This window comes from Sarcophilus harrisii, chromosome 3, assembly GCF_902635505.1.
Source record: "Sarcophilus harrisii chromosome 3, mSarHar1.11, whole genome shotgun sequence".
In the NCBI taxonomy this organism is placed as follows: Eukaryota; Metazoa; Chordata; class Mammalia; order Dasyuromorphia; family Dasyuridae; genus Sarcophilus; species Sarcophilus harrisii.
The window spans coordinates 9396933-9424427 of record NC_045428.1 but is presented as its reverse complement, the minus strand read 5'-3'; the positions used below and the strand labels follow the sequence as shown (position 1 = coordinate 9424427).

The window sequence follows — 27495 nt, the reverse complement described above, 5'->3', positions numbered from 1 at the left end:
TTTCCTTAGAAGGCTTTCTCTCCCTGACATTGTCTGAGCCGTCCGTCCGCCCGCCGCCCGGCCTTCGGGGATCTCCCTCCGAGGGAAGGAGCGCGCCGCGGGGACCTGAGATGGTCCAGGGGCGCTGAGAGCCGGGAGGGCGGCCCGGGGCGCCCGAGAGAGCGCGGAGCGGACGGGAGCCGTGTGTGCGCTGGCCGTGGGGGAACGGAAGGAGATGAGGAGGAGCCGCTGAAACCCAGACCTTTCCTCTTTGGCCGGCGGGGAAAAGATGCACCTTGAGAGGTGAGCCAGGGCTCGCGTTGCGGGGGCCGGGGGGGGGGGCAGAGCTGGGGCTGAGAGCCTGGAGCCCCCACCTCGTCCCTGCGAGGAGTCCGGGGCTCCCCCGGCCGGGGCCAGGATCGCACCTGCGTCCCCGTAACCCCAGAGACCGGCCGGACGCGGGAGAAGAGCCCGAGTCGGGAAGCCGCCAGGGGCTGGGGTCCCTGCTGCAAGGCCAGCTACTGGGTGGCATCTGTCCCCGGCGCTCCCAGGGGCCACCCGGGCAGCTGCGGGACTCGGGCCAGGGCCGCGGGGCCGGTTCCCGGACTTTTGTTCTTTGAACCGAGTTGACCCGGCGCTAGCTTCTGTTTGAAGTCGGGGGGGTGAGGTGGGAGAGGGGGGCCCGCCTTCCCTCTCCTAGCTCTCCTCCCGAAGGGGCTCCCCTCCGTGCCCCCCCCCCCGGCCGCGTCCTCAGGGATTCCCCGGCCCCTCCCGCGCTGCTTCTAGGTTAGCTGGTCCCGGCACTCGGAGGGAGCCCCGGGACAGGGAGCCCGATGAATCACAGAGGGTGGGGTGAGAGGGGCCGTCCCGGGCTCGCCCCGAGCGCGAAGCTCGCGCAGAGCGGCCCAGGCCCCACCTCCGCGGGCGCGATGCCCCTCGCCCGCGCCCCCCGAGGTGCCAACGCCCCCAGGTGCCAGCCCCCCCGAAGTGCCCGCGCCCCCCAGGTGCCCCCAGGTGCCAGCGGCTCTCTCTCCCCCACAGATGGAGGTCCTGCGGCGCTCGTCAGTGTTCGCGGCGGAGGTGATGGAGGTGTTCGACCGCTCCCCCACCGACAAGGAGCTGGTGTCCCAGGCCAAAGCGCTGTGTCGGGAATACATCCAGTCGCGGCTCTCCCGGGCCGGCCTGGGCTGGAGCAAGCCCGAGTACAAGGCGCCGACGCCCGGGGGGAAGCTGGCCGAGATTTCCAGCATCCTCCTGCGTCTGGGTGAGTGGGGGAGGCCGCGGCGGGGCCGGGGGAGGAGGGGGGAGGAGGGGGAATCTGAGCAATGGGCGCGCTGCCCTGGCCCGCCGACAGCCACCGCAGGGGCTGGGAGAAGCCTCCGCTTCTTGCCCACCCGCCACTCGGAACATCCTCCCCGCCTTTCTCTTCTGTGAAATGGGGGGAAGACATCTCCCTGCTCCGGAGGGATGGACGGGTCTGGCTCTGCTGGCATGTGAACCAAGCGGGCCACTTTTGGAGTCACAGGGGCTGGGTCACAGCTGCTAAAGGGGACCAGGAATCAGGGGGGCAGGAGGGAAAGGGCTGAGCCCTGGGACAAGGAAGACAGGAGCAGGAGGGAAGCCCCTCAGCCCTAGTTACTGTAAGAGGGCAGGATTCCCCCTCGGGCACCCTGTGTGTGCCCAGCTGCCCAGCTGGCCTGTGACAACGGGGCGGGCAGGAGGGGGAGGCCCTCGCTCCCAGGAGGCGCAGGGACTGGCGGCTTCTCCCCTGTCAACAGAGCTGCTTCTGCACCCAACCGGCAGGGGAGGGGGCCTCAGTAACCACATCACACACAGCTTAGCACAGCATGGCACACAGGAGGCGCTGAAAAAAACTGATTACATACTTACAGGCCAAACATACTGCCTGGCACATAGTAGGAGCTTAATAAATATCAACTGGCCAAAAGGCGTTTATTCAGTACTTCCTATATGACAAACATAGAGCCTGGCACATAGTAGTAGGAGCTTAATAAATATTGATTGGCCAACAAGCATTTATCAAGCACTTAATGCCAAGCAGTGTCTGGCACATAGTAGGAACTTAAATATCAATTGAACAACGAGCATTTATTAGGCACTTATACACCAAACATAATTCCTGGCACACAGTAGGAACTTAATATTGATTGGCCAACCAGCATTTATTAAGCACTTCCTATGGCCTGGGCCTCTTGGTGGAGGCTCCAGGCCTTGCTCAGGCTTCCTCCAAGTGCCACGGAGCTCGGGCCTTTCCCCTGGCACTCCTGCCTACCTGCTCCTCCCCCCTGGCTCAGAATCCAGGCCTAGGTCCTCATGACCAGCCCCTGCTTGATCTGGGGGCCCAGGCCCGGCATCTGTGGCTGCCCGTGCCTGCCACACACCCACCGGAGGGGGAGGGGGAAGAGAGAGCAGAAGGCACAGATCAGAGGGATAGAATTAGGACGGAGAATCAAGCACTCCCCACTCCCAGAGAGGGCTCCGCAGGGGACAGAGATTCCATCTGCCAGCCTTTATCTTCTCTCTTCCCATCAGCTGCGTCAGGCACTCCCAGGGTCACGGGTCTGCCTGGAATCTCACCGAGGCACTTGGGGCTAAGTGACTTGCCCAGGGTCACACCGCCAGGAAGGGTTAAGTGTCTGAGGTGGGATCTGAACTCGGGTCCCCGTGACTTCAGGGCTGGGATCTGAGACTGGATTTGGACTCGCCGCCTGACAGCTGCGCTGGGGGCACTGAGGCCAGAGGGACTCCCTGGACCAGGGGCCCTCCATTAATCAATCAACCAATCAGCATCCATGAGCCTACTTTGTTCCAGGCACTTTCTGGGCCTGGCAGGAGCAGGCCCCGGGAGGGGGGCAGAGAAGTTTTGGGGTTTTTTTCGGACTCCCCAGGAAAGGAAGCTCCCAGTCCCCCCCCCCCCCAGATGCTGCAGCTGGGAATTCTCGGGCACTTAGGAAAGGAAAGATGAGAGTTCCCCAGCGTCCGAAGGAAGGGCCCCCCGGCCCCTCCAGCCCATTTCCTCTCGCCCCAGCTGCCCCTCGGCCGTCACTCACTATCGCCAACACCCCTTCCCCAAGTGAAATGACCCCACTTCCTTTAACTTTTTCTCCCAGGGTCTATTTCTAGGCTTTGTAATTGTTCTCGTTTTCTCCTTTGGATTCCCTCCAAACTCTCCGCACTTCCCACGAGGGCCAGGACTAGCAATCCCTCGGCCCCCACCTGTGGCGCTCTCAGGGCTCGGTCTGTACCTGCGGAATGGCTCCAGAGCAGCCCGAGTTCAAATCCTCCCACTAACACCCCGAATCCTCAGTTTCCCCATCTAGAACAGGGTGGCAATACTTAGATTACTTACACACCAGGTTATTGCGACACTTCGCTGAAATATCGTCTGCAGATCCAGCCCCTGGTGAACTTACAGGGGCTCCAGCAACGCTGGTTTTATGTAGGAGTGTGCGGAGAAATGTTGTCAGCTGACGCTCCCCCAAAAGGGGCAGAAATTATCTCTTCTTGCGCAGCTGGGTGGCACAATGGTTAGAGCCCCAGCCCTGAAGTCAGGAGGATCTGAGTTCAAATCTGGTCTCAGACACTTAACACTTCCCAGATGTGTGACCCTGGGCAAGTCCCTTAACCCCAATGGCCTCAGAAAATAAAATACAATAAATAAAAATCTTTTTTCCAAGAGCCAGCCTCAGTCAGGAAGACTTTTGTTCAGGGACAGGTCCTGCCTCGGTCACCTTGAGCGCATCATTTACCTGCCCGACACCCAGGAAGACTTCCCGTTACCGTAACTGATACAGATGCCGAGTTTCTAGATCTAGGTGCTTCCCACACCAGTGAAATCACAGGCTCGAACCCGAGACTGTTTCATTACACACTCAATTAGCATCAATAAAAATGAGGAAGTCGGAGGCCCCTGGTGGCTTCCATGGAGCCCTGAATGCGGCCCAGAGAGGTGGCGGATTCAAATCCAGCAACTCCCCGGCCCAGCTTTCTCTGTGATGGGTAACCATGAGAGCACAGCAAGATCTCACACGTTTGCAACACGACAGATTGGGGGGGGGGTGGAAGCTCCCCGAAGGTCTGCCGTCACCCACGATGCCCCTGTCCCTCTAGTTCCAAGGGAACCAGCAATGTAGCGGCCTGCTGGGGAGGGGGGTCCACAAAGGCTCTCAGGGACCACTTAGAAAACTGTCCTGGCAGGGGCAGCTGCGGATCCGGCTCAACCCGGGCTCCCCCCGAACCCAAGGGCTCTGGCGACAGACGGAGGCCACCGAAGGCTTGTGAGCTCCAATGGGGGGAAAGAGACATTATTTTCATTAACTCAAACTTTCCTTTTATTTTAATGCATTTCGCATCATGATGTCGAGAAGGGCTCCATCCAGAAGCTTCCATTGACCCCCCCAAAAGCAACTGTGACCCTGCCCCCCCAAAAAAGATGAAGAACTCCCGATTTCTAGACAGAGACTCAGAGTCTCCGAGTGGGGAGGGAGAGGCTAAGCCCGCCTGTATCCGGCCAAGAATCCCTTGCATTAGGCGAAGAGCTTCAGAAACAGGACATACACTTCCTCCTCCTTCTTGGGGCGCTCTCTCCTGAGACCCCCATTTTACAGATGGGGAAACTGAGGCTCAGAGGGATTAAGGGATTGGCGGAAGGCCACCAGGCTCTGATGAACTCCGCCTTCAAAACCTGACCTCCCGGCTCTGCTTGGGGTTCTCCTCATGGGCCCACTTGGCCTTGGACCCTGCGGGGTTTGCTGGTCAGATTAGCAGAGTCTATGGTGTATGTGTGGGGGGTCCCCTCTCATTAGATCTGGGGGCGAGAGGAGTGGGGGAAGTCTTGGTCTGGGGCCTTCTCATGCTGGATGAGTGAGAGGGAGGCTTCCATGCCCTTCAGGGGGAGCTTGGGTGGACACAGAAGGAAAGCTCTGGGCCCCCCCAGAGTACCCTCTTCCCACTGGAGGCTCTGGCAGCTGGAGTTAGAGGGACGGCAGGGACCATCAAGGCTTGGGATGACAAAGTAGCAGGCCCGGCGGCTGAGGTCCTCACCCCCCATGTCTCCTTGCAGGGGATGAGCTGGAGTACATCCGGCCCAACGTGTACCGGAACATCGCCCGGCAGCTCAACATCTCCCTGCAGTCGGAGAGCGTGGTGACCGACGCCTTCCTGGCCGTGGCCACTCAGATCTTCGCGGCAGGTAGGGGGGATCGGGGAGGGCGGGAGGCGGGGGCAGCTGTGGGATCTCCCGGCCCAACACCGGGGATCTTCCTGCACCCGCAGGCGGGCCGTTGTAGGGGAAGGAGCGTCCCCTGCGTGGGCGCCTCCTCGGTCCCTTGGGTCACCCCCAAGCTCTCTCATGGGGGCTGGGAGCCGCTCCTGAACAAATGAATGAATGAGTGAATGTGTGAAGTAAATGATTGCACAAGCATTTATTAAACGCTTATTGTATACAGGCACTATGCTGATCCCTGGGGATACAAATGCAAATGGAGAGTCCCCACCCATATTAGAGGAGATGATCTGGGGGCGTCGGGGCCATTGGCTCTGGGAGCCAAAGGGACGGAAAGTGGGGTCACAGGAATGGTTTTTGCCCCGCTCTTTCCCAAACAAATGGCACCGATTGGGTTAGAGAACTGTTGCGGTTCGGGGGACAGGGTTCTGGGCTCAGGGACGGGTTCAAATCCCGCCTCCAACATTCAGTAACTAGGCCCGAAGCTCGGTTCCGACTGGTGCAGCCCCGCTAGAGGCAGGAGGACGCGCATTCAGTCACCAGCCGCCGGGATTTAGTCCCGAGGCCCGAGTTCGAAAGCTGCAGCCGCCCCGGGGCACAAACTCTGCAGCTCTGGTCCAGGGCAGAGGGGGTGCAGGAAGGCCCAGTTCTTGGCCCGACCCGGGGCTGACTTAGAAGAGCCAGACCCGCGGATGAGGCGATACGCGGACTTTGTCCTGTTCAGTGTGAATTCTGGCGCAGGGTTGGCTGTAGATGCCAAAACTTTGCCCTTGGAGATGTGCGGCCCCTCCTGCCTTGGGGTGGGCCCCAGCCCCCTGGGCTCCCTTCTGGGGAGCCTAAAAGGCAGCCAGAAGCACTGGGAGCCCCCTCTGCTTCCCAGGGGGAGTTAAAAATGCCCCAGCAGCTGAGAAACAGCTTGGCTGGCCAGCAGAACCTCCCACCCCTCCCCACCCCCGCCCCACGGCCCCCCAGCCACATCTGCAGTTCCCTTCTGTTCTGGGAGGAGCCCGAGCCAGCAGAGGCCAATGCCTGGAATGGGCCTCCAAGGCCAGAGCTCCCAGGGGGCCTCTCTGGGCTCCCTCTGCTCATCTTCAGGGAGTGATGGGGGCGCCTTAGCAGGGGTGCGGCCCTCGGGGTCCGGGGCAGCCTGAGCCATCCCTGGGCTCTCACTGAGGTCCCGGCCTTGGGGACAAGCTGGGGGGGGGGGTGAACAGCACCCATCGATTCCTGCGACATCCATAGCCTTCATCCCCCCAAAGGAAAGTGTTGGCACAAAATCCGTGCAGTTTCTGCAGGCTTGATTTTATTCCAGTTTTTCTGTTTCTCATGGGAAGCTGCCTGGCGAATGGGAAACATACACTTGAACGTTAAAACGTTAACTGAAAACGACCCAGACAGGGACAGACAGACAAACCGACATCAAAGTCTGGACTTTTGTGCAAAGTTGTGCTCAGAGCTTGAGGAGTGCCTTGTTGGGCATTTAATGCGGTTTATTTTGACCCGGAAGCACCCAGTGGCTCTGGAGTCAGAAGAACCAGGGTTCAAATCCAGCTTCTTATTAGCTGTGTGAACCTGGGCAAGTCACTTAACTCTGCCTCAGTTTCCTCATCTGTAAAATGAGTATAATAATAGCATCTACCGGAGAGGATTGCTACTGATAGCAAATGCAATAATAGTTGTCAATCACTTAGTACAGTATCTGGCACATAGGAAGCACTTAATAAATGCTTATTTTTCTCTTCCCCTCCTGCCACTGCTATAGGTATTTAAGTATTTAGAAATAAAAGTACTTAAAAAGATGTGCAGGGAGATAGGGAGAGATATTGGACTTGCAGCTTCGTTGAGGAAGCAAACTCTCAGGTGAGGACATTTCTCTGCCAATAGGAATCAAGTTCTTCCCTGCGATCTGTTGCTAGAGTTTTGTTTCAATCTGCATTTCTCTAATTATTAGAGCATTTTTAATTTGGTTATGGATAGCTCTATTCACACCCTTTGAACAATTATCAATTGGAGAATGGTTCTTATTCTTGGAAATTTGATTTTCTTTCTCTTTCTCTCTATATGTGTTTCCCCCTTTCTCTATTAATATATATGTATATGATTTTGAAGTGAGACTTTTGAGAGAAACTTCTAGCAAAGATTTTTTTCCCAGTTTACTGCTTTTCTTTTAATTTTAGTAGCAATTGTTTTGTTTGTACAAAATCTTTTTTAAATTTTATGTGATCAGAATTGTTCATTTCAGCTTTTGCAAACCTCTCTATCTCTTGAACGTTTCCTTATTCATAAATCGGACAGATAATTTCTTTTCTGCTTCACTTCTTTGTTTCTATCACCCCTTCTGTCTAAATTCATGCACTGATTTGGAGCTTGTCTCGGTGGATGGTATGAAGCATGTGTCCATGTTTCCGTTCAACTGCTTTCCAGTTTTTCTCAAAGAAAGTAGTTCTTGGAGCTTGTAAACTTTCATCTTGGGGTTTATCAAGCACTGGTTTACTGTATTCTTCTGCATATTGTGTTTACTTCTATATATTATGTACCTAATCTGTTCCATTGACTAGCCTCTCTATATTTCATCCAGTACCAGATTATTTTAGTGATTAGGCCTTTTGATATAGCTTGAGATCTGGTACTACTGGTTCCCTTTCCTTCTCTCTCTCTCTCTCTTTTTTTTTTTTTTCCATCGATTCCCTTGTATTCTTGACCTTTTGTTCCTTCAGATTATTTTTCCTGGCTCTATAAAGTCATTATTTAGTAGTTTGATTAGTTTGACATTCAAGTAAATCACTTTAGGGAATATCCTCATTTTTATTATATTGATTTAGCCTCCCCAAAGGCAATTAGTATTTCTCAATAATTTAGATCAGTCTTTCTTTGTGTGAAGTGATTTGTGTGCTTTGGCAGGTAGACTCTCAAATATTTTATATCGTCTATAATTATTTTGAATGGAATTTTTCTATCTCTTCCTGTGGGTTTTGTGGGTAACAAATAGAAATGCTTCTCCCTTCCACTGTCTCCCAGTGCCTACTTTTCCTCCACCCTTCCATTATTCTTTTGAGATTATCTAAACATAATAGAGCCACATCCCGGCCTTCTGCCTAATTAGGCTCTCTAAGATGCCTGGCAATGATAAAGTTTTTGAGGGATTACGTGTTTCATATTCCCATGTGGAAATTGAATATTTTAAACTTGTTTAGTCTCTTTTAATTTTTCACTCACATCTACCTTTCTATGCTTGAGTACTTACTGTGTGTTTGAATGTTAGATTTTTTTTTTTTATTAACCTCTGGGTTTTTTAATCAGGAATATTTGAAAATCCTCCAATTAATTAATTATTCATTTTTCTCCTTGTGGAACTGTACTAAGTTTTGCTGGGTAGGTTATTCTCGGTAATATTCCTAGGTCCTTTGCCATTTGGAATAACATATTATAAGCCTTCTGTTTGGTGGTAACTGCAAAATCTTGTGGGGTGCTGACTGACTTCCTGATATTTCAGTTCTTTCTTCCTGGATACTTGAGGTATTTTTCCTTTCTCTGGGAGTTTTAAGTATGGGATTTCCTTCAGGAGGTGACTAGGGGATCTTTTCATTTCTACTTTGCCCTCTGCTTCTAAGAGATTTGGGCAGTTGACCTTTATAACTTCTTAAACTAGGATGTTTAGGCCTTTTTTAAAAATCATGGCTTTCAGGCAGTCTGATTATTTTAAAATTATCTTTCCTTGATCTGTTTTCTAGGTCAGTTATTTTTCCTGTTTGATGTTTGATATTTTCTTCTATTTTTTTTTAATCTTTTGACTTTGTCTGTATTGGGTTTTGATGTCTCATGGAATCATTCCACTTAACCGTTCTAAATTTTTTTTTTCCTGAGGCAATTGGGGTTAAGTGACTTGCCCCGGGTCACACAGCTAGGAAGTGTTAAGTGTCTGAAGTCATATTTGAACTCAGGTCCTCCTGACTTCGGGGCTGGTGCTCTATCCATTGCACTACCGAGCTGCCCCCATTCTAATTTTTAAGGAGCTATTTTCTTCAGTAGGTTTTTCTATCTTTTCTGCCAAGTTGATGATACTTCCCTCCTCCCCCCATAGCTTTAGGAATTCTTGTTGGGCTTGTGCCCGATCTGTAATTTTCTTTGAGTCTTTGCTGATAGATATTTTGAATCATTGTCTTCCCTGTGTCTTCTTCCCTGCCATCGGTCTCTCGCAAAGATTGGGTTCTCTTTCCGTTCACTCATTCTTCCAGCTGATTTCTTGACTTTGGACTTTGTTAGTAATGGGCCCTGCTCACCTGTGGGGGCTCAAGGTGGAGGTATTTCCGACCTGTGCTTCTACCCTTTTATGTTCTTTTGCTGCTTTCACAGCTCAGTCTGGAGGCTTCCAAAATGGTGTGATCTGGGAGAGTCGGTTTGCTACCCTCTTGGTCCAAACTGGGCAGTCGGGTCCGTTGGCTTGTGTAGAGCTGAGTTTCTGTAGCCTGCTGAAGGATTCATTTGCTGCCAGCCCCTTGGGGGGTTCTTCAGGCTCCGAGGGACCCACCCGACGTCTCCTCTTTGGTCTCGGTCTCCTTCTCCTGCTGGTGCATCTTGTGCAGGGCTAAAGATGAGACCTGAGTTTGGTCTTTGTTTCTGGGCTCAATCACACAGCCAGCTGTCTGGGGCTTGTTCTGGATTCAGTCCCCGGCAGGATCCTGAGTCTGCAGCTGTTTCTCTCTCCCCTGACTCTGTGGATCCTGGATCCTGGTGGACATGACGGCATCCCTTCTTGCTCATGGCACTTTCTCATGGCTCATGGCTCAAGGCACTTTTTGCCTTGGTGCTTCTCAGCCCCCTTTGCATCCCTGCCTGCTGGAAAGCCTCTCATGGCTGCTGCAAACAGCTGGAAAAGTGACTCTTATCAACTTCAGTCTGCTATCTGTCAAATAGAGGCACTAATACCAATTATAGATGCCTTTTTTCATGGGGGTTGTTAGTCAGCTAAGCCATCATTTACATGGCGCTTTAAAAATATCTCCTTTTACCCTCAGGCAGTCCTGGGAGGTTGATTGCTATTATGACACCCATTTTACAGATAAGGAAACTGAGACTGAGACAAATTAAGTGACTGGTCCAGGGCCACATAACTAAGTGGGATTTGAACTCAGGTCTTTTTTTTTCAGGGTTCTATCTTCTGCCTCTGGTGGTTATGCGGTCGTGGGTGTTGCCTGCTTTGCAAGCTCAGAAGCATTATATAAAGAATTGTAATTATTATTGTTGTGTTTCCAGTTTCTTGCTGTGAAGAATAGTACTACCAGTAATCTTTTTGTACGGGGAGGGATTTATTTTTCTTGATTTTTAAAAGGAACAGGTTTTAATCACGCCTTGTGTTTTTATATCACTATTTTCTGGGCATCATTCATTCTGCCCCACCCTGCATTCCCCGAACACAACCTGTCCTCAAAACAAAGAAAACTAATTAAGTGAAAATAAAAAATATACCCCAACCGATAGAGTGACCACATCTGGCGATGGACGTGACCTATAAGGAGCCATTTTTTTTTAAAGGAAAGCAAAGTATATTTTATAATTTTCCCTTCCTTTTTATTAAAGCTTTTTATTTTCAAAACAGATGCATAATTTTCAACATTCAAGCTTGCAAAACCTTGTGTTCCAAAATTTTCCTTCCCTTCCGCCCACCCTCTCCCTTATACGGCAAGTAATCAAATATGTGTTAAATATGTGCCATCCTTCTATACATGTTTCTACAATTATCAGGCTGCACAAGAAAAATCAGATCAAAAAGGGAAAAAGAGAAAGAAAAAAAGCAAGCAAATAACAACAAAAAGAGTGAGAACATTATGTTGTGAGCCACACTGGGTTCCCACAGTCTCTCTCTGGGTGCCGGTGGTTCTCTCCATCACAAGATCATTGGAACTGGTGAATCATCTCACTGTTGAAAAGAGCCACGTCCATCGGAACTGATCATCGAATAATCTTGCTTTTGCCTGTAATGATCTACAAGGAGCCATTTCTCCTCCCTTCCTCCAATAATCTTCTTTAGATACAGACCGGAAAGGGCCATCACTGGATCAAAGGGGGCCTGTGTTCCTGAGTCTCTTGGCTGCAGAATGCCGTTATTTTGTCCTTCCCGCCTCTTCCAGCCCTGTCTGTGGCCCCCCTTTGCTCTTCCCTGGAGGAAGGAGAGAGGACCCAGTGTTGGTCTCCGATGGGGCTTGGGGGAGAGAAGCACCGAGGCACCGGGCAAGCTTCTGACCGGCTTTCTTGCGATGTTTAAGCGGGGGCTGGGAGAACAAAACCTCAGCCCGGGTGTTTACTGGACGTGTTATTGCACCAGAATGTTCAGAGCCTCATGGTCAAGGTCAAAGGATCGATTCCCAGAGGGAGCACTCAGATGTGTTTGCTGGGTTCCCTGACCCCAGATGACCATTGGCCCAGAGCAGCTGCTGTTTGTGCTGTTGGTCACACAGGCAAAGCGGGCCATGATTCTGGAGAAGGGAGGAGATAAGCATTTATAGAGCACCTACTGTGTGCCAGGCCCTGCACTAACTAAGCACTTTCTAAATATTATCTTATTTGATCCTCACAAAAATCCTGCCAGATGGATACTCTTAGTATTCTTTCCATTTGTCATTTGAGGAAACTGTGGCAAATGTAAGTTAAGTGACTTTTCCAGAGCCACACAGGCAGGATGTGTCTGAGGCTAGATCTGAACTCGGGCCCAGGGATCTATCCACCGCACCACCCAGCTCAGTGCAGACCCATCAGCAGGAATGGGATGACGGACAGAGAGCTCAAAAACACAAACGCCGGGGCCTCAGTGGGACTGTACGATGCTGTCTGCCCTTTGCTGAGGGAACTTTCTCCAGCACCTGAAGGAACAGGTTTCTAAACCGGCTTCAGCTGGAGCCCGTGGCAGGTGTGGACAGACCCTTGTGGGCTGCCTGGGCTAACTCCTGCTCACACAGGACGGCGGATGGTTACTCAGGGAGCGACCATTCTGGGGAGGGGGACACAGAGAGGAGGGGCAGCCGGGGGAGGATGCCCAGGCTGCATGACTGGAATAAAAGCTTTAAGGGGCCAGAGGAGGACTTGACCCGATCCCACTGGATTCTTGCTCAGACTCAGTTTCTCCATATGAAAAATGGGTGCTGCACCTGGAGATAGAAAGAAAGGGAAAAAAAGAGGCAAAAGAAAGGAGAAAGAAAGAAAGAAAGAAGAAAGAAAGAAAGAGGAAGGAAGAAAGAAAAAGAAAAAAGGAAAGAAAGAAAGAAAGAAAGAAAGAAAGAAAGAAAGAAAGAAAGAAAGAAAGAAAGAAAGAAAGAAAGAAAAAGAAGAAAAAAGAAAAGAAAAAGAAGAAAGAAAAGAAAAGAAAAGGAAATCTCCCCATCTCATCTCTCGGGCCCTGAGGGCAAAACAAAGCTAGGGCTCCTGGCCCTGCAGGCTGCTGCTGCTGGCCAGCTCCGGCTGCCTACTGGGTGAGGTCAGCGAAAATCGTCCCATTATGTTCAGCCTGGCCAGCTCCATCTAGCCCGCAAGGGGGGGAAGGGGGGGAGATCCCCAAACAGATACTGAACCTGGCAGAGAGGAGCCAGCTGGAACCACAAGAGACTTGCCAGTGCTTTCAGGCAGCAATTTATTCTGAAAATAACAGGTAAATGAGAGTGACTGGAGCCGTGTCCAGGAAGAGCCCGGGAATAATCCAAATTAAACCGGGAGGACTCTTGGCGTTCAGGGCTCAGTCTAAGAAAAGCTGTGGCCTCCAGGGAGTGAGTGGGACTGGACTTGGAGAAGATGGGACGTGTGGGCAGGGGCTCGGCCCCACCTCTCCTCCATGGGCAGGAGGATGGGCTGCCCTCCTGCTGGGGAGGCTGCCGAGGTTAAATGAGCCACCCCGAGGTCCCGTCCAGTTCCGAGACTGCAAAATAAAATTTTGAAAAAGATATTGAGCAGCGGGAATGATTCCTGTCGGGGGGAATGGAGCATCTCCTCCCAGAGTCCAGATTCACAGGCTCCCATCTGCTGTTCCGCTTAAAGGACTCCCATTTTCCACGGCCGCCCTGCCCTCTCTGGCTTCCCAGCGCGGGATCCCTTGACGAATACCCTGGGACATTCCTTCTGCTGAGCGGCCCTTTTGGAAGCTCAGCCCCCGGGAGGGAGAGCTCCCTGGGGCCGCTCCGTCCTGCTCCCACCAGGGTCTTAGAGGACTCAGAGGAGATCCGCCCATGGTGCTCCTCTCGCCATGAGCCCTCCCTGGGAGCCCGGGGTCCTGGTGCTGAGTGTGGGCGACCGCTCTGTTCTATTTCTTTCCATCTGGAGAGCAGATCCCGAACATGGGGGGGGGGGGTGAGTGGGGGCTGGGGAGATGCTCCAGGCCTCCGTGCTCCCTTCCGGCCACTTGGCAAGGTTACTTTTGTCCCCTCTGCCCCCAGAGCCGCTTCTCGCTGAGCAGAAATCCTCGCTCTAACCCCAAGTGGCTCCCCAGGCTTTGCTTCGGAGACCCCCGAGGGTGGGAGCCCAAGGCCTTTGTGGACATCACGTTCCCTTTGGCAGAACCAGCTTTGGTCCTGCCGGGAGCCTTCCCTTCCCTCGGCCCGAACGGTCCCCTCGGCTAACGCCCCGTCCGTCATTCGCCCGTCGGAGGCTAAGCAGAAAACGGCCAGGATGCTCCGGGACTCGGCTCCGGCCTAACCATTTGTGGGGGGGTTCGCCCGTGCGGGGGTGCTTAGGCGTCAGAGGGAGGATATTTCTAAAACTGAAACTCCACCCGGGGCCGGGGCTTTTAGGTTTGCAAAGGGGCCAAGGAGGGTGACCCCGGCCTGCAGGCTCAGCCCCGGGGGGCTCGGGAGTCTGGAGCAGGGGGCTGAGCCCAGCAGGGTCTGCTCCGAGGTCCGTGTGAATGGGGCGAGACCCTGGGAGTGGGGGCAGCTGCTGGGCCTCAGAGTGAACCAGGACTGGAACAACAGGGTCAGAACTCCCGCCGGTCAGAGAAGGATCGGCCAGTGAGCTGGGCCTGAACTTCCAGCCGGGGCCAACGGGGAGACCCGGCCCCGATAAACAGACCCAAGCAGGAGGGCAGACAGAGTCGGTCCCAGCGTTTTCCTGAAGCTGCTGGGAAGTCTGGCCTCCGGGTCCCTTCCAGCTCTGGCCGGGCTCCCCAGAGGCAGGGGGAAGGATGAGGCGGCGTCCCCCACTCCTGGAAGAACGGAGAAGGCCCAAGTCCTCCTGGGGGAGCCTCGGGGCTCCGGTCAAAGGGGCAGGACAGGTCTGGCCCTCGCCTCCCGGAATCGGCCCCTTCGATCTCTCCAAGACCCCCTTCCAAGGGGGGCCGGCCCTGGGTGCCTGGCTGATGTGTCGGGTAAACAGAAGATCTCTGTCTCCACGGCTGTCACACCATCGCCATTTATGAGAAGAATGTTTACTTTCCAAGGGAAGTTAATCTCTTGTACAGCAGCTCTCGGGGCCCTGGGTGCTCTTTTGCCTTTGGTGTTGCCTGAGCCCTGGGTACTCCCTGTGTGCTCCCTGAGCCTTGGGTGCTCTCTAGCCCTGGGCGGCTCCCTGCACCCTGAGTGCTCCCTGAGCCTTGGGTACTCTCTGTGTGCTCCCTGAGCCCTGGGTGCTCTCTGTGTGCTCCCTGAGCCCTGGGTGCTCTATAGCCTTTGGTGCTCCCTGAGCCCTGAGCAGCTCCTTGAGCCCTTGGTGACTCCCTGAACCCTGGGTGCTCCCTGCCCTAGACATCCCTAAGGTCTCCTCCGCCTCTGAGGCTCAGGGAATCCCCAGGATGTACTGCCTGGGAGGGGCCCTCAGAGCCTCTCATTTCTTCTGACCCATGATAGAGCGGCAAGGACAAGGGACTCCTCCGGGCTGGGCAGGCAGAGGCAGCTCCGAAGCCCAGGCTCCCTGGCCCCCACTCTGCCACGCCTCCGGTGCAAGGAGCTCGAGGTGCTCGCCATGTCCCAGAAGCCACTGGGGCTTTGCTCTCGGCAGTGGGAGACGGACCAGGTCGGGGCTGGCCATGGCTGAGAGCTCTTGTCAAAGGAAAGTCGAGGGCAGGAGCCGGGAAGGAGGAGGACGTGAGAGCCGGGTTCCAGCGTTTGAGGGTCATCCCGGGGAGGCCCAGAACTCCTGAGACGTTGCCAAGGGGCACATCTGGGCAGGTCCTGCCCATGGATCTGGGGGAAAGTGCGGCCATGAGGACGGAGGCTCCCCACCGGGCAGCAACAGGACATCCTGGGGGCCCCTTCCTATTGGCTTTGGGGGGAAAACCTGGGGAGGAGTTTCCGTTTGTCTCCTGAGTCTTTCCCACTCAGGCCAGGTCAGGCCTGAGCCAGACCATGGACTCTTCCAGGGAGAAAGAGCCCTCGTTCTCAGGGTCACAGGCAGGAGACCGAGGAGGCTGGAGCCAGGAGGGCAGGAGGGCCACACAGGAAGCCGCGCCGGGAGCCAGATGAGCTTGCTGATTGTCCTCTTACCAAACACAGCTCCCGCTCCGGCCTCCAGCCCTCTGTCCACATATGGTTTTATGCTGTGAGGCCCCGGCCTGTTCCAGGCAGCAAGAGGAGAGAGAGAATGTGAGTGTGTGTGAGTGAGAGTGTGTGTGTGTGTGAGAGTGTGTGTGTGAGTGTGTGTGAGTGAGAGTATGTGAGTGTGTGAGAGAGTGTGTGTGTGAGTGGGTGTGTGTGTGAGCGTGTGTGTGTGTGTGAGAGTGAGTGTGTGTGTGAGAGAGAGTGTGTGTGTGTGAGTGTGTGTGAGAGTGAGTGTGAGTGTGTGTGAGTGTGTGAGAGTGAGTGTGTGTGTGTGTGTGTGAGAAAGTGTGTGTGAGAGTGAGTGTGTGTGAGAGAGTGAGTGTGAGTGAGTGTGAGTGTGTGTGTCTCTGTGTGTGTGTATGTGAGTGAGTGTGAGTGTGTGTGAGAGTGTGTGAGTGTGTGAGTGAGTGTGTGTCTCTCTGTGTGTGTATGTGAGTGAGTGTGAGTGTGTGTGTCTCTGTGTGTGTGTATGTGAGTGAGTGTGAGTGTGTGTGAGAGTGTGTGAGTGTGTGAGTGAGTGTGTGTCTCTCTGTGTGTGTGTGTGAGTGAGTGTGAGTGTGTGTGTCTCTGTGTGTGTGTATGTGAGTGAGTGTGAGTGTGTGTGAGAGTGTGTGAGTGTGAGAGAGTGAGTGTGTGTCTCTCTGTGTGTGTATGTGAGTGAGTGTGAGTGTGTGTGTCTCTGTGTGTGTGTATGTGAGTGAGTGTGAGTGTGTGTGAGAGTGTGTGAGTGTGTGAGTGAGTGTGTGTCTCTCTGTGTGTGTATGTGAGTGAGTGTGAGTGTGTGTGTCTCTGTGTGTGTGTATGTGAGTGAGTGTGAGTGTGTGTGAGAGTGTGTGTGTGTGTGTGTGTGTGTGTGTGTGCTTGGGAGGAAGAGAGAGGTCAGCTCTAGGCACTGGGGAAATATAACTGAACCCTTGGGATCAAGCCCCTTGGATGCCCCCCACCCTCTTTCCCCTTCCCCCCCTGCACTTGCTCTGAGTTTCAGAGTAACGTCTGCGCTGGGAAAGGAAGCTTCCTCCAAGAGAGTAAATTCTGGGGAAAGTTATAAACCAATAAAAGCTGAGGGAAAAGCAGATTTGAGCTGAAGCTGCCCAGCCGGCCCCTGCCGAGGGGAAGAAAGAGGGAGGGGATCCCGGTCCCGGCCTTTGGGGCCCTCGGTCAATGTTTGCCCGAGGCGGGCAGTGGCCGACCTTGGGAGTCCTGCCTGGGAGGGCCGGGAGCGGGCCCGAGGTGCCCTCAGAGAAAAGCGGGAGGGGAGAGGAAGGAAAGGGAACGGGAATGAAGACCCTGCTCCCCTAATTTGTGGCTCGGACCCCCCCACCTCTGCCTGTGGCAATCTGGGAAAGCCCGAAGCCGTCCTTCCCAGAATGCCTTTAGAGGCAAAAAATCATATCTACAGGATTACAGAGGAAAGTAAGGTCAGGGGGGAAAAAAGGTGTCATTTTCCCAGCAAAGTTCGTAGATCCCTTTTCCCGACCTCTGTCCACCGGCTCCTTGGGCGGCTGGGACCCCCAGCTAAGTGCCCTTGCTGAGTCCTGAGTAGTGGAGAGAACACCATGAGGGGTCGAGTCCTTGCTTCCGATACGACCCGTGAGGCGTTGGACAAATGATTCATTTCCATGGTTTTGTGTTTCCTTCTCTGCCGTGTAGGAATCCGTCATTTTCCTATTCACAAAGCCTGGCACACAGTAGGTGCTTAATAAATGCTGCATGAAGGAAGGAATGAATGAATGAGTGCCTCAGACGAAATTTGGGAGGAAGCCCGGTGTGACCATAAGGCCCCACGACATGGGAGTTATTGCTGTGAAAGTGTTGGAGACGAGTTGTCCCACCCACTGTGTCAGAGCCAGACCCTTGACCCTAAAATAAGGGGCCTTGGAAGCTCCTTCCTGTACTAAGAAATCATCCCGGAATCCCGTTATTCCTTGAACTCCACAGATACTGGGAAAATCTCAGCTGGAGGCGGGGAGGGAGGGGAAGGAGGCCGGAGCTAAGGAACCCTGGGCTTTTCTTCTTTTCCAGGGATAACGTGGGGCAAGGTGGTCTCCCTGTACGCCGTGGCAGCGGGGCTGGCCGTGGACTGCGTGCGGCAGGCGCAGCCGGCCATGGTCCACACCATCGTGGACTGTCTGGGAGAGTTTGTGCGGAAGACGCTGGTGACGTGGCTCAAGCGGCGCGGAGGCTGGGTAAGGGGCCCCGCAGAGGCTGGGGAAGGGGCCCCGCAGAGGCTGGGGAAGGGGCCCCGCGGAGGCTGGGTAAGGGGCCCCAAGGAGGCTGGGGAAGGGGCCCCGTGGAGGCTGGGGAAGGGGTCCCGTGGAGGCTGGGTGAGGGGTCTCCTGGAGGCTGGGTGAGGGGCCCCGCGGAGGCTGGGTAAGGGGCCTCAAGGAGGCTGGGGAAGGGGCCCCGCAGAGGCTGGGGAAGGGGCCCCGCGGAGGCTGGGTAAGGGGCCCCAAGGAGGCTGGGGAAGGGGCCTGCTCTGGTGTCTGCGCTTAGTTTCTTTGTGGAGAGGAAGGCAATCAGAGCGTGCCGGGCTTGGTGGGAGGGCGCGGAGGGCGCAGGTACCGGGCCGCTGCTCATTGTGCTCGGAGCCGCCATCATCTCGGCCTCCAGCTTCTCCGCCAAGCAAGCGCTTCCTTTCTTGGGCCGGCGAGTGGCTCCCCGGGCACGGGCTCCCCTGGCCGGGCCCAGCGGGGTCCCTCTCCCCTGGCCATTATCTCGGGGCCTGCGAATTTCCTTCTCTCCAGAGCCTCCTCTCCGGGCCCGAGGCGGGGCTGCTGAGCCGGGAAATGGACATTTCCTGTCCCCCGGCCTGAGGGACCAGGGTCTGACCCCTGCAGGGAGGACCGTGAGAGGGAGTGTGGTCGGGGCCGGTGGAATAGTCAGGGCCGCCCTCCCCCTCTCCGAGATACCTGGGTGCAGACAGCTGGGCGGTCACTGGTGTCCCCTCTGGTTCCAAACCCACGATCCAGTTCTAGTCGGGGACAGTCTGTGCCGTGGGCCCCAGGCCCGGGGAGGGCTTCTCCCAGAAGGGGGCTCAGGGAGGGGGGGCTGAGGAGGGCTTCAAGCCCCCTCTTTCCCAAAAGGGGAGATGTCACTGAGGACTTGGGGAGGGGGAGCCGAGGGGGACTTACAGGCCTGGGGAGGGCTTCTCCCAGAAGGGGGCTCAGGGAGGGGGAGCCGAGGAGGGCCCAGGTGCCCCACGGCAGAGAGGGTGCAGGAAACACCTGGAAAGACCATTGTTCATAGTGTCTGGCGCGGGTGGCAGGAAGTAAGGTGGAAGAGGACCGGCCGCTTCGCTTTGAGTGCCAGTTTGCTCTTGGGGCCAGAGGGAGCTTTGGTTAAGGGCGTAGGGGCGGCCGTGTGATGGGACTGGACCTGAGGGGAGGCTCGAGACCGGCATGGCGGCCCCTCCCTGCCCCGGCACTGGCCAGGTGTGGCGTGAGAAGGGCCTGGGGCAGGGCCGGAGCAGGGCAGGGAGAGATCCTGCAGGGCTGCAGCCGGGCAGGGCCCCAGACCGGATCTGGGCAGAAATGTGGGGAGGGGGGAAGGTTCCGACTGTTCCGGGATTTCCCAGGCGTGGGGAGCTCCAGGTGCGGAAGCTCCCTGTGGCAAGGCGGGGGCGGCTCAGAGCGCCGGGCACTGGCCAGGCTGGGGACCCGGGTCTCCCCCACGAGACCAGCTCTCTGCACGCACTGCCGGCATGCCCAGGTGCCCACGGGCTAATCAGCGAACAGAGAGTTGTCAGGGACTCTCGGCCAGACTGTGGGCGCCGCTCCCAGGGGCCCCTTGGTTGGGTTGATTTAGGAGAGAGGAGGAGGCTCTCGCACCCCTGGCCACCTGGCCTGGTCATAAGGAGCATCATTCACAGCAGAGAAGCTGAGTCTTGGGGGGTCACAGGGAAGGGGGTCTCAGGTTCAAGTTCAAAGGCGGAAGCCCAGACGGGCAGAGGGCCTGGAAAGGCACGGACCCGAGGGGAGCGAGCTGGCTTGCGGGGGCCCACCGTTCCCCAGCGCTTTCTCCCGCTGTGGACGCAGAAGTGCCCCCCTTATCAGGGACCTCTGTTACATTCAGACTAGAAGAAGAGCTTTAAGAGCCCACAAGGAGGAGGGCCTGGGTCCGCTGCCCAGAGTCCGTCTCCCAGAGCAGCGGGGCCAGTTCTCCCTGGGGTGGGGGAGCCTGGTTCCCGGTCTCCCACGCGGCTAGAAGGGGCCGAGCCTGCCTGGAAGCATCCCCGAGGAAGGCCGCTTCCCTGACCCCTGGCTGCGTGGGTAGAGATTAAGCACTTGGCAGCTGAGCAGGCTCCCCACCTCCCGGGCCCCACCCCAGTCATTACCCAGGATTTCCCTCTGCTCAGCGAGAATTCCCTGCCCATTCATGGTAGGGTTTCCTCTGGGCAGCCCTTCCCAGGGCTGAAGGATGGCAGACAAAGGGCCCTGCCCGTGGCTCCCAGGGATATTGCTTACCGTGGCAGCTTGCCCACAGGAGGCAGGGAAAAGCCTCCCTCAGCCTCCTGCCTCTGAGGCCGGAGAAAGGGAGAAGGCCGCCTGCTGCCGGTGCCTCCGTGAGGGCAAGCACCCCTTCCTGGGGGCCCGGAGCTGCTGGAGGGCACCCAGACGTGTCACTGGGTCAGAGCCGGGTGAGCGTGGCCCATCAGACGGCACAAGCCGTGGCTCGGGCTCAAATGTCCCTGTGAGCATTTGGTAGTGACCCAGGGAAAGGGGGCGGGTTGGTTCAGATCTGCCTCCTGCTCTGGATCTGTCTCAATTCAGATATTTTTTTACTTCGCCTCCATTTCCAAATATGTCCCCCTTGTGTCCCCAGAAAGCCATCACTGAACCCAGAATAAAAAAGGGAATTAGAGCAGTCCAGCCACCTCTGGGAGTATGCAGGGTTTCATGCCTGTAGTCCTCCACCTCCCATAGTCCTCCACCCCCCATAGTCCTTCACTTCCCATAGTTCTCCACCTCCCATAGTCCTCCACCCCCCATAGTCCTCCACCCCTAGTCCTCACCCCATAGTCTCCACCCCCATAGTCCTCCACTAGTCCTCCACCCCCCATAGTCCTCCACCCCCCATAGTCCTCCACTTCCCATAGTCCTCCACCCCCCATAGTCCTCCACTTCCCATAGTCCTCCACCTCCTGTAGTCCTCCACCGCCCATAGTCTTCCACCACCCATAGTCCTCCACCTCTGGAAGGAAGGAATCGAGCTGCCTCTTCTCGCATCGGGACCATGAGGATGGCATGAGATCACTTAGCACCGAGCCAGGCCCGCTGGGGCTATTACTCAAAGTTTCCAGCATTCAGTTTCGATTGTTCACTTCTTGTTATTCTTTCCATTTCGGGGATTTTAGTTGAGGTGTCTCATATTTTCCTGATTCTGCTCATTTTGTTCTGTAGCTACTCGGGATTCTGGGAACTCTTCGTGTTCCTCAATTCTTATGGTACCATAATATTCAATTACGTCCATGTATCATAACGGTCCTCAGTCAAAGGGCACCTCCTGAAGAAAAGTTTTTGAAAACTTAAAAAATCTGTGACCCCAAGCAAGTCCCTTAACCCCGATTGCCTCAGCAAAAACAAAAACAAAAAAACTTTAAAAAGAGAGACAGAGTCAGAAAGAAAAAGAGACAGAGACAGATTTTTCTCCATCTCAGGAACAGAAAGGGCAGGGAAGTTGAAGGCAGCCCAGCCTCTGCAGATCCTCCTCCTTAATATTAGTCAGGAAAAAAGGAGAAAAAAATCTGGAAATAGCATCATGATGTTTCCCTTTCTTGAGGAATTGGCATTTAAAGCTGGATTTTGTGCTCTGATTTTAATTTGGGGAGGGATGATGGGAGCCGGGGGAGTTCCTCTGGTCCCTTGGCCGGGGCAGAAGCCTTCTGTGGGCCTGGGACCTGCTTCCTGGCCCTCCCCTTCCCCCTCATCCCATGACCAGTAAGGTGGTCCAGTAAGTTGCTCTCGGAGCCGCGAGCAGCCGTTTGGCTTTGGGGATCCCTTCGTGATTCTCCAGTGAGCAACCCTGGGCTTTGGGGGATCCCTCCCCTTGGAAGCGCTAGCCGGTCCAAAGCAGAAGGGCAAGAGCTTCTCCAGGAGCTTTTGAACAGCAGGGATCCTGGGTGCTCCTTTGGAGAGCTAACCCTGCTCTCTCCCTTTGTAAAACAAACAAAAAAGGACGGGAGAGGGTGCCTGGACCCCAGCCCCCTGAGAGGTCCCTTTGTGGCTCTGGCTCCCTGGCCAGCTGGCCCTGAGCATCATTCACAAGCTGCCAGAGGTGGGGGCCCAGGCCCGGGTTTGAGTCAGCTTCTGACACTGCCTCCTGCTGCCTCAGTTTCCACAGCTGTCAGAGGAGAGTAATAGCACAGTGGGGGGCACATGACAGGCCCCAGGTAAATGCTGCTTCCTTCCTTCCTCATGAGGTCACCAGAAATGTCACTATCTCCATCCCTCGGACCAGTGACACCTGCAGCCTGCAGGGGACAAGATCTGGGGCCTCCAGAAAGCCCTCCTGTCACCCCTCCCCAGGCCCTGGCCTTCCTCCCCGCCCCCCCTGCCCAGAAGGCCGCGGTCCGGTGCCCATGCGTGCTCCTGGGCCAGAGCCACAGTCACCTGTTCGAGGTCACCCTTGTTCCCAACCGGCTCGTTTTGTCGGGTTTCAAATTCAGGGTCTGTGGGATGACCGAGGGGGCTCTTGCTGCTCTAACCCAAACGCCAGAAAGAGAAGGTAGAAGGGGGGCAGCTGCAGCATCCATTGCCTCCCGGCCGCTGAGGGAGGGATCCCCACCCAGGAGCCAGCCCTGAGCAGAGAGACTCCTCCCGAAGGAGCTGCCGCCCGGCCTCCACCCAGTGGGCGCAGGAGCCAAGCCGGGGCACACGGAGCCAGCCGTGGGCACCCACTGCCGGGCTGTGGAGACGCCGGAGCGGCCGAGCCCAGCCACGGGGGGGAGGAGGGGCCTGGGGGGGGTCTCAGCTGCTGGAGGCTTAGGTAGAGGCCGAGAGAGGCAGGGATCGGGCGTCAGAGGCTCGGAGCCTCACTTCTGGGACAGTCAGGTGACCTCCGTGGACCTCACCATTCTCGTTTTAAATGGGAGGAAGGAGGGACTCTTCTTCTAGTTCGGGGGTGGGAGCCTGAGAACACCAGGATTTCGGAGGTGGAAGGAGTCCCAGAGACCCGCTGGTCCTGCTCTTGTTGGCCTCCCAACCGGAGACCACCAGCCTCCCTCACATCCCATCAGCCTCCCTCACAGCCCCGGGGGAAGGGCGGCTCTAACGGGGACCCCCAGGCTCCGCTACAGCCCCAGAGGGAGGGACAGTCACCCTGTCTCCGGCACACGGAGTATTTTCTTCTCTATCCCTTCTCCGCCAGCAGGAATTCCCTCTAGAGCCTCCCTGAGACAGGGTCCGCTAGTGACGGGGAGATCACTATCTCCCAAGGTTCAGGTGCCTTTTGAGGTGGCTTTACAGCAAATCCATTTGGTCTGTAAAGGGATCCGTTCTGCTGTTTCCCAGCATCCCCCTGGGCAGACCATCCCTGCTCTCCTTCCCACTTCTAACCACCCCCAGCTGCCAGGGCTTGCGGGGACCCCAAAATGAGCCAGGGGCTTTCTTTGTCTTGTAGGCAGACATCATGAAGTGCGTGGTGAACACCGACCCCAGCCTCCGGTCTCACTGGCTCGTGGCCGCCCTCTGCAGCTTCGGGCACTTCCTGAAGGCCATCTTCTTCGTCCTGCTCCCCGAGAGATGAAGGCCTGGGGCCAGGTCTCCCCTTCCCCGGCCAGAGCCGAGCTGTCCTGGTGCACTCTGGACTCTGGTGATGGGGAGGGGCAGAGCAAAGGGCTTTTCTCCCTCCTGCAGGGAATACTTGTGCCTGGTTCTAAAATGTCTTTCACTTGGGGAACGGGCGCCTCTCTCCACGTGGGAACAAGCTTTTGAAGGATCTCCTTTCCCTCCCCGGCAGGGACGAGTGCCAAGCGCTGGGGGGCTCAGAGATTCTGGGAAGCGGCTGGACCGGCTTTGCCTGCGCCGCTCAGCGCTCAGCCTATTTCTCTAAGCTAGACAGGGACTGTCTCCTCCGTCCCACTGTCTTCTGGCTGTCTCCCCTTCCTACATGCTCCTTCCTCGATGTCAATGGTCAGCCTTCTCCCTCTAAAGCGATCCTTGTCTCCCCGACCTGGATCCCTGCACTCAGCCTCTTTGCTCCGCTTTCTCGTCTTTTCAGTCCCCCCCTCCAAATAGCAGACAAAAAGGGCTTCTGAAAACCCCAGGGCCGGCCATGGCACTCCCTCACTGATCCCTCAGTGGCTCCCTATGCCTGGAGAAAATTCTCAGCCTGGCTTCTGTTTTTACATCACAATTACGCACAGCTGTCCCGCCTTCCCTTTGCCTAAAGTACGTCAGTTAAGAAAAATAAATTGGTGTTAAATTAAAGGTATGCAACATTCTGCACCCATGGTCTCCCACCCTTCCAGGGAAGGGAGGGAGGAACATTTCTCCTCTTTCTTTGTCAGACATAGTCACATGAATTCCCATCATGCACTCTAAACTCCAGCCAAACTGGACGACTTAGTCATTCTGCTAATCTCCCACCTCTGCCTCTGCACAAGCTGTTCACCATGTAAGGGAGGCACTCCTTCTCACTGTTCCCTTTCGGGTTCCTTCCCAGCCTTCCCTGATCCTCCCCTCCCTGCTCCATTGCTACTGTTCTCATTCTTGGTTTTGTATTTATTTATGTGTGTACATGTGAACTTCTCTTAGTGAAATGGAAGCTTCTTAATACCCCGGCACCTAGTATAGTGCCTGGCACATAGCAGGTGCTTAATAAATGCTTGCTGATCGACTCTCTGATCCCCAGTTCTTAGAACTCCCTAATCCCTTCAAATTACCTTCTATCTTGCATTTACTTGAGTAACTTGTGTCTCTGAGTAGAATGTAAGCTCGTTGAGGGCAGGGATTATTTTCATTTTTCTAGGAGTTACTTAATAAATGTTTATTGAATGAATGAATGAATGAATCCAAAGAGAAGTCATCCCTTCCTTCTCCACCCAATATATTGTCCCATGAGTTGCTCCCGGGTCTTGTTGTGAGGCAGCGTCTGCCCAGGAGAACTTCAGCCTCCGTGATGCTCGTGATTTCCGTCGGCCAGAGGCACACGTGACTCACCTTTGAAACTTCTCAGGCAGAAAGCGCTCACTCTTCCCCAGTGAATTTAGGAAGGAAGAGGTCTGGCAGGAGCAGGCAGGCTCCCAGAGTCCCTAAAGCTTCTTGGAAGCTGGCTTGGAAATGAGACTTATGGGCAAGCCTCCAAGTAGGAGGGAGGGGAGAAGATTGAAAGAACTGTGGGAGGCAATTCCGCTGGGAAGTGGGGAGGGGGAGAGGGATTTGCCATTTCAGTGTCTTAGACTGGAAAGCCTTCTACTAAGGAGCTTCCCCCCTTATCTCCTACCCCCTGGCCTTCCATGTTGAAAAAGGTTTCCTTATTTAAGGATGCTCTGTGTGTGTGTGTGTGTGTGTGTGTGTGAGAGAGAGAGAGAGAGTGTGTGATGGAGTGAGGAGGAGGAGTGAGGGGATGAGGGAATGAAATTGTCAAAAGTCATATGTCACTGTTCTATCTATAGACATATACTGGAGGACAAATAAACAGGTTTTATATATTTAATTTACACATTATATTTTATATATATAAATAATATATGTAATATACACATTATATTTTAATGTGTATATTTAATATACACATATATAAGCACCCAGCAAACAGGGAGAGACAGAAGCAGATTGTTTTGGGTGGACGGAATAGCCTGGAAAAGCATATTAAACACTCACTGGGAAAGTATTCAGTTGGTCTAGAGCACAGAATGAGTGGAAAGTCATAATCTTAGACTTAACATGCTGGGGGGGGGCAGCTACTTGTGGAGGGAATGCCCCCGTGCCAAGGCCCAGCTTTGAATCTCGTTTGAGCTGCCACTTGGAAGGCTGGTGAGCAGAGGGGTCACAGGCCATAAGGATTTGGTCTAACTATAAGGAAAATTAGCATGAAAAGCTGCAGATGCTTGACTGTCGGCTCTGTGGGAATTGCCCAGTAAGAATGTAAGTTTTTTGAGAGCAGGGACTTTTTTTCATTCTTTGTTCCGTCTCTCTAGCACCTGACACAATACCTAGTTCACAGAACGTGCTGGTTGACCTTGGATAGGGGTTGGAGGCTAAGCCTTTATGAAGAATAGGTTCAGGGAAGGTAAAGAGGCTGGAGGCAGCAGGGAAGGATCCACCATGTCCGTGTGCGGCTGAAGTAGAAGGGAAAATAGGGCAGGTGGCCGAAGGATGGGGCAGGTCACAGACTCGCTGGAAAGGTCGGGAGAAAATCATGGCCGGGGAGAGGAAGGCAAATCCCAAGGACTCTAGGGCTTCCCCCCATTCCCCACCAATTGTGGGAAGTGAGCAAGATGGAGCTTGTCGTTGGGGCTTCCGGCAGGAACTCGGGCACGAAGGCGCCTCCAAAAAGGCGCCGGTGGATGGGATGACCCAGCACTTTCTCTGCTCTTTGAGCATCCAAAGGGTCAGGGGAACATGACCGAGTCAGGATATTTTAGAGGCAGGACCCAAACTCTGCTCTTCCTGGCTCTCAAAGCAGCTTTGTAGCCACTATGTCAGGCCCAACAAACCCAGAGGAAAAAACTGGAACGGAAATCTGCCAGTCAGTGGGTGATGGCCAAACAGTAATGCATGGATATGGTGGAGTAAGGGTGGGGGGGACAATAAATCCCCCTTTCCCATTTAAGATGCCTTGGGTGGGGGAGAACGTCTCCCAGAAAGCAGAGGGCTGCACTGGGTGAGAACAAGGCGTGACATTTCTGTTCAAACAACCAAACAACCCAAACCCTTCCTACCAGGGGGATAAGGGGTCTGTTTGGACGGGTGGAGGGAGCTCAGTCTACCCTGTGGGTTCTGTACCAAGCCAGGGAGCTGGACCACACTGGGGCACTGTGGAAGTACGTCAGCCCAGGGATGGAAGCATTCTAGCTAAACTGAGGAGGGGAAACTCGGGGAGCTTCTCTTTAGCAGAGGAAGATCTTTGTGAGCTTCAGAATTTGGAAATTCTCCTTCCTATCTCACTGTAGCTCAAGGGAGCTTCTGCATTGGGAGCCAAAAACAGACTAGAGCCATTGAAGAAAGGCCACTTCCTAGACCTCCAGCAGCAAAGTTGTGCTGTGCCCCAGGGAAGTGCCCGGGTACCCCATGAAGGAGGACAACAGGACTTCTGGCACCAAGAGTTGGTGTCCCTCTGGCCCGGGTACTCTCTCACTTTCCCCAGGTTCTAGGTACTGGGGGGAGGATGTGTCACAGATTTATTAAGGGATGCCTTGTGTCAACTGTTCTTACTGGGTGTCCTGGGTAAAGACTGAATCCTAAAAGTCACTTAGATCTGACTGGCTAATTGAGATCAGGTTATCATCATTGGAGGGACATTTACCAGGGCTAGACCACCAGGGAAATCACCCCCAACCTCTCCGGGCTGAACCTAGAACCTGGAGAGGAGATGGAGCCACCTCACTTTGGGACCTGCCCTTCAAGCACGAGCCCGAGTTGGGGTTGGGGAGGTAAGCCGAGACAATGCAACTGTGCACACAAAGCTAAATGGGAAGAATTCGGAAAACCCGGAAGGTTCACATGAACTGACACAGAGTGACCTAAAAGTGATGGTGGAAATAATGAGGAGCAAGATGGTGGAAATGGGGAGCAAGATGGTGGAAACGAGGAGCAAGGT

The 27495-nt window shown here is 54.8% G+C and overlaps 1 protein-coding gene across 1 annotated transcript; it reads left to right on the top strand.

Annotated features, from left to right (window-relative positions):
* BOK (BCL2 family apoptosis regulator BOK) lies at positions 1–24744 on the top strand. The gene is made up of 5 exons (XM_031957456.1): positions 1–282; positions 1021–1243; positions 5063–5191; positions 17758–17921; positions 23353–24744. The coding sequence occupies exons 2-5, from the start codon at positions 1021–1023 to the stop codon at positions 23476–23478; spliced, it is 642 nt and encodes a 213-aa protein (XP_031813316.1). The 5' UTR covers positions 1–282; the 3' UTR covers positions 23479–24744.
* The last annotated feature ends 2751 nt before the right edge of the window (positions 24745–27495 follow it).

Bases quoted from the DNA above. Each gene is read 5' to 3' on its own strand.
- BOK (XM_031957456.1), top strand. From the start codon at position 1,021: ATGGAGGTCCTGCGGCGCTCGTCAGTGTTCGCGGCGGAGGTGATGGAG. The intron at 5,192-17,757 runs GTAGGGGGGATC...CTTCTTTTCCAG, and splicing joins CACTCAGATCTTCGCGGCAG to GGATAACGTGGGGCAAGGTG. The intron at 17,922-23,352 runs GTAAGGGGCCCC...TTTGTCTTGTAG, and splicing joins TCAAGCGGCGCGGAGGCTGG to GCAGACATCATGAAGTGCGT.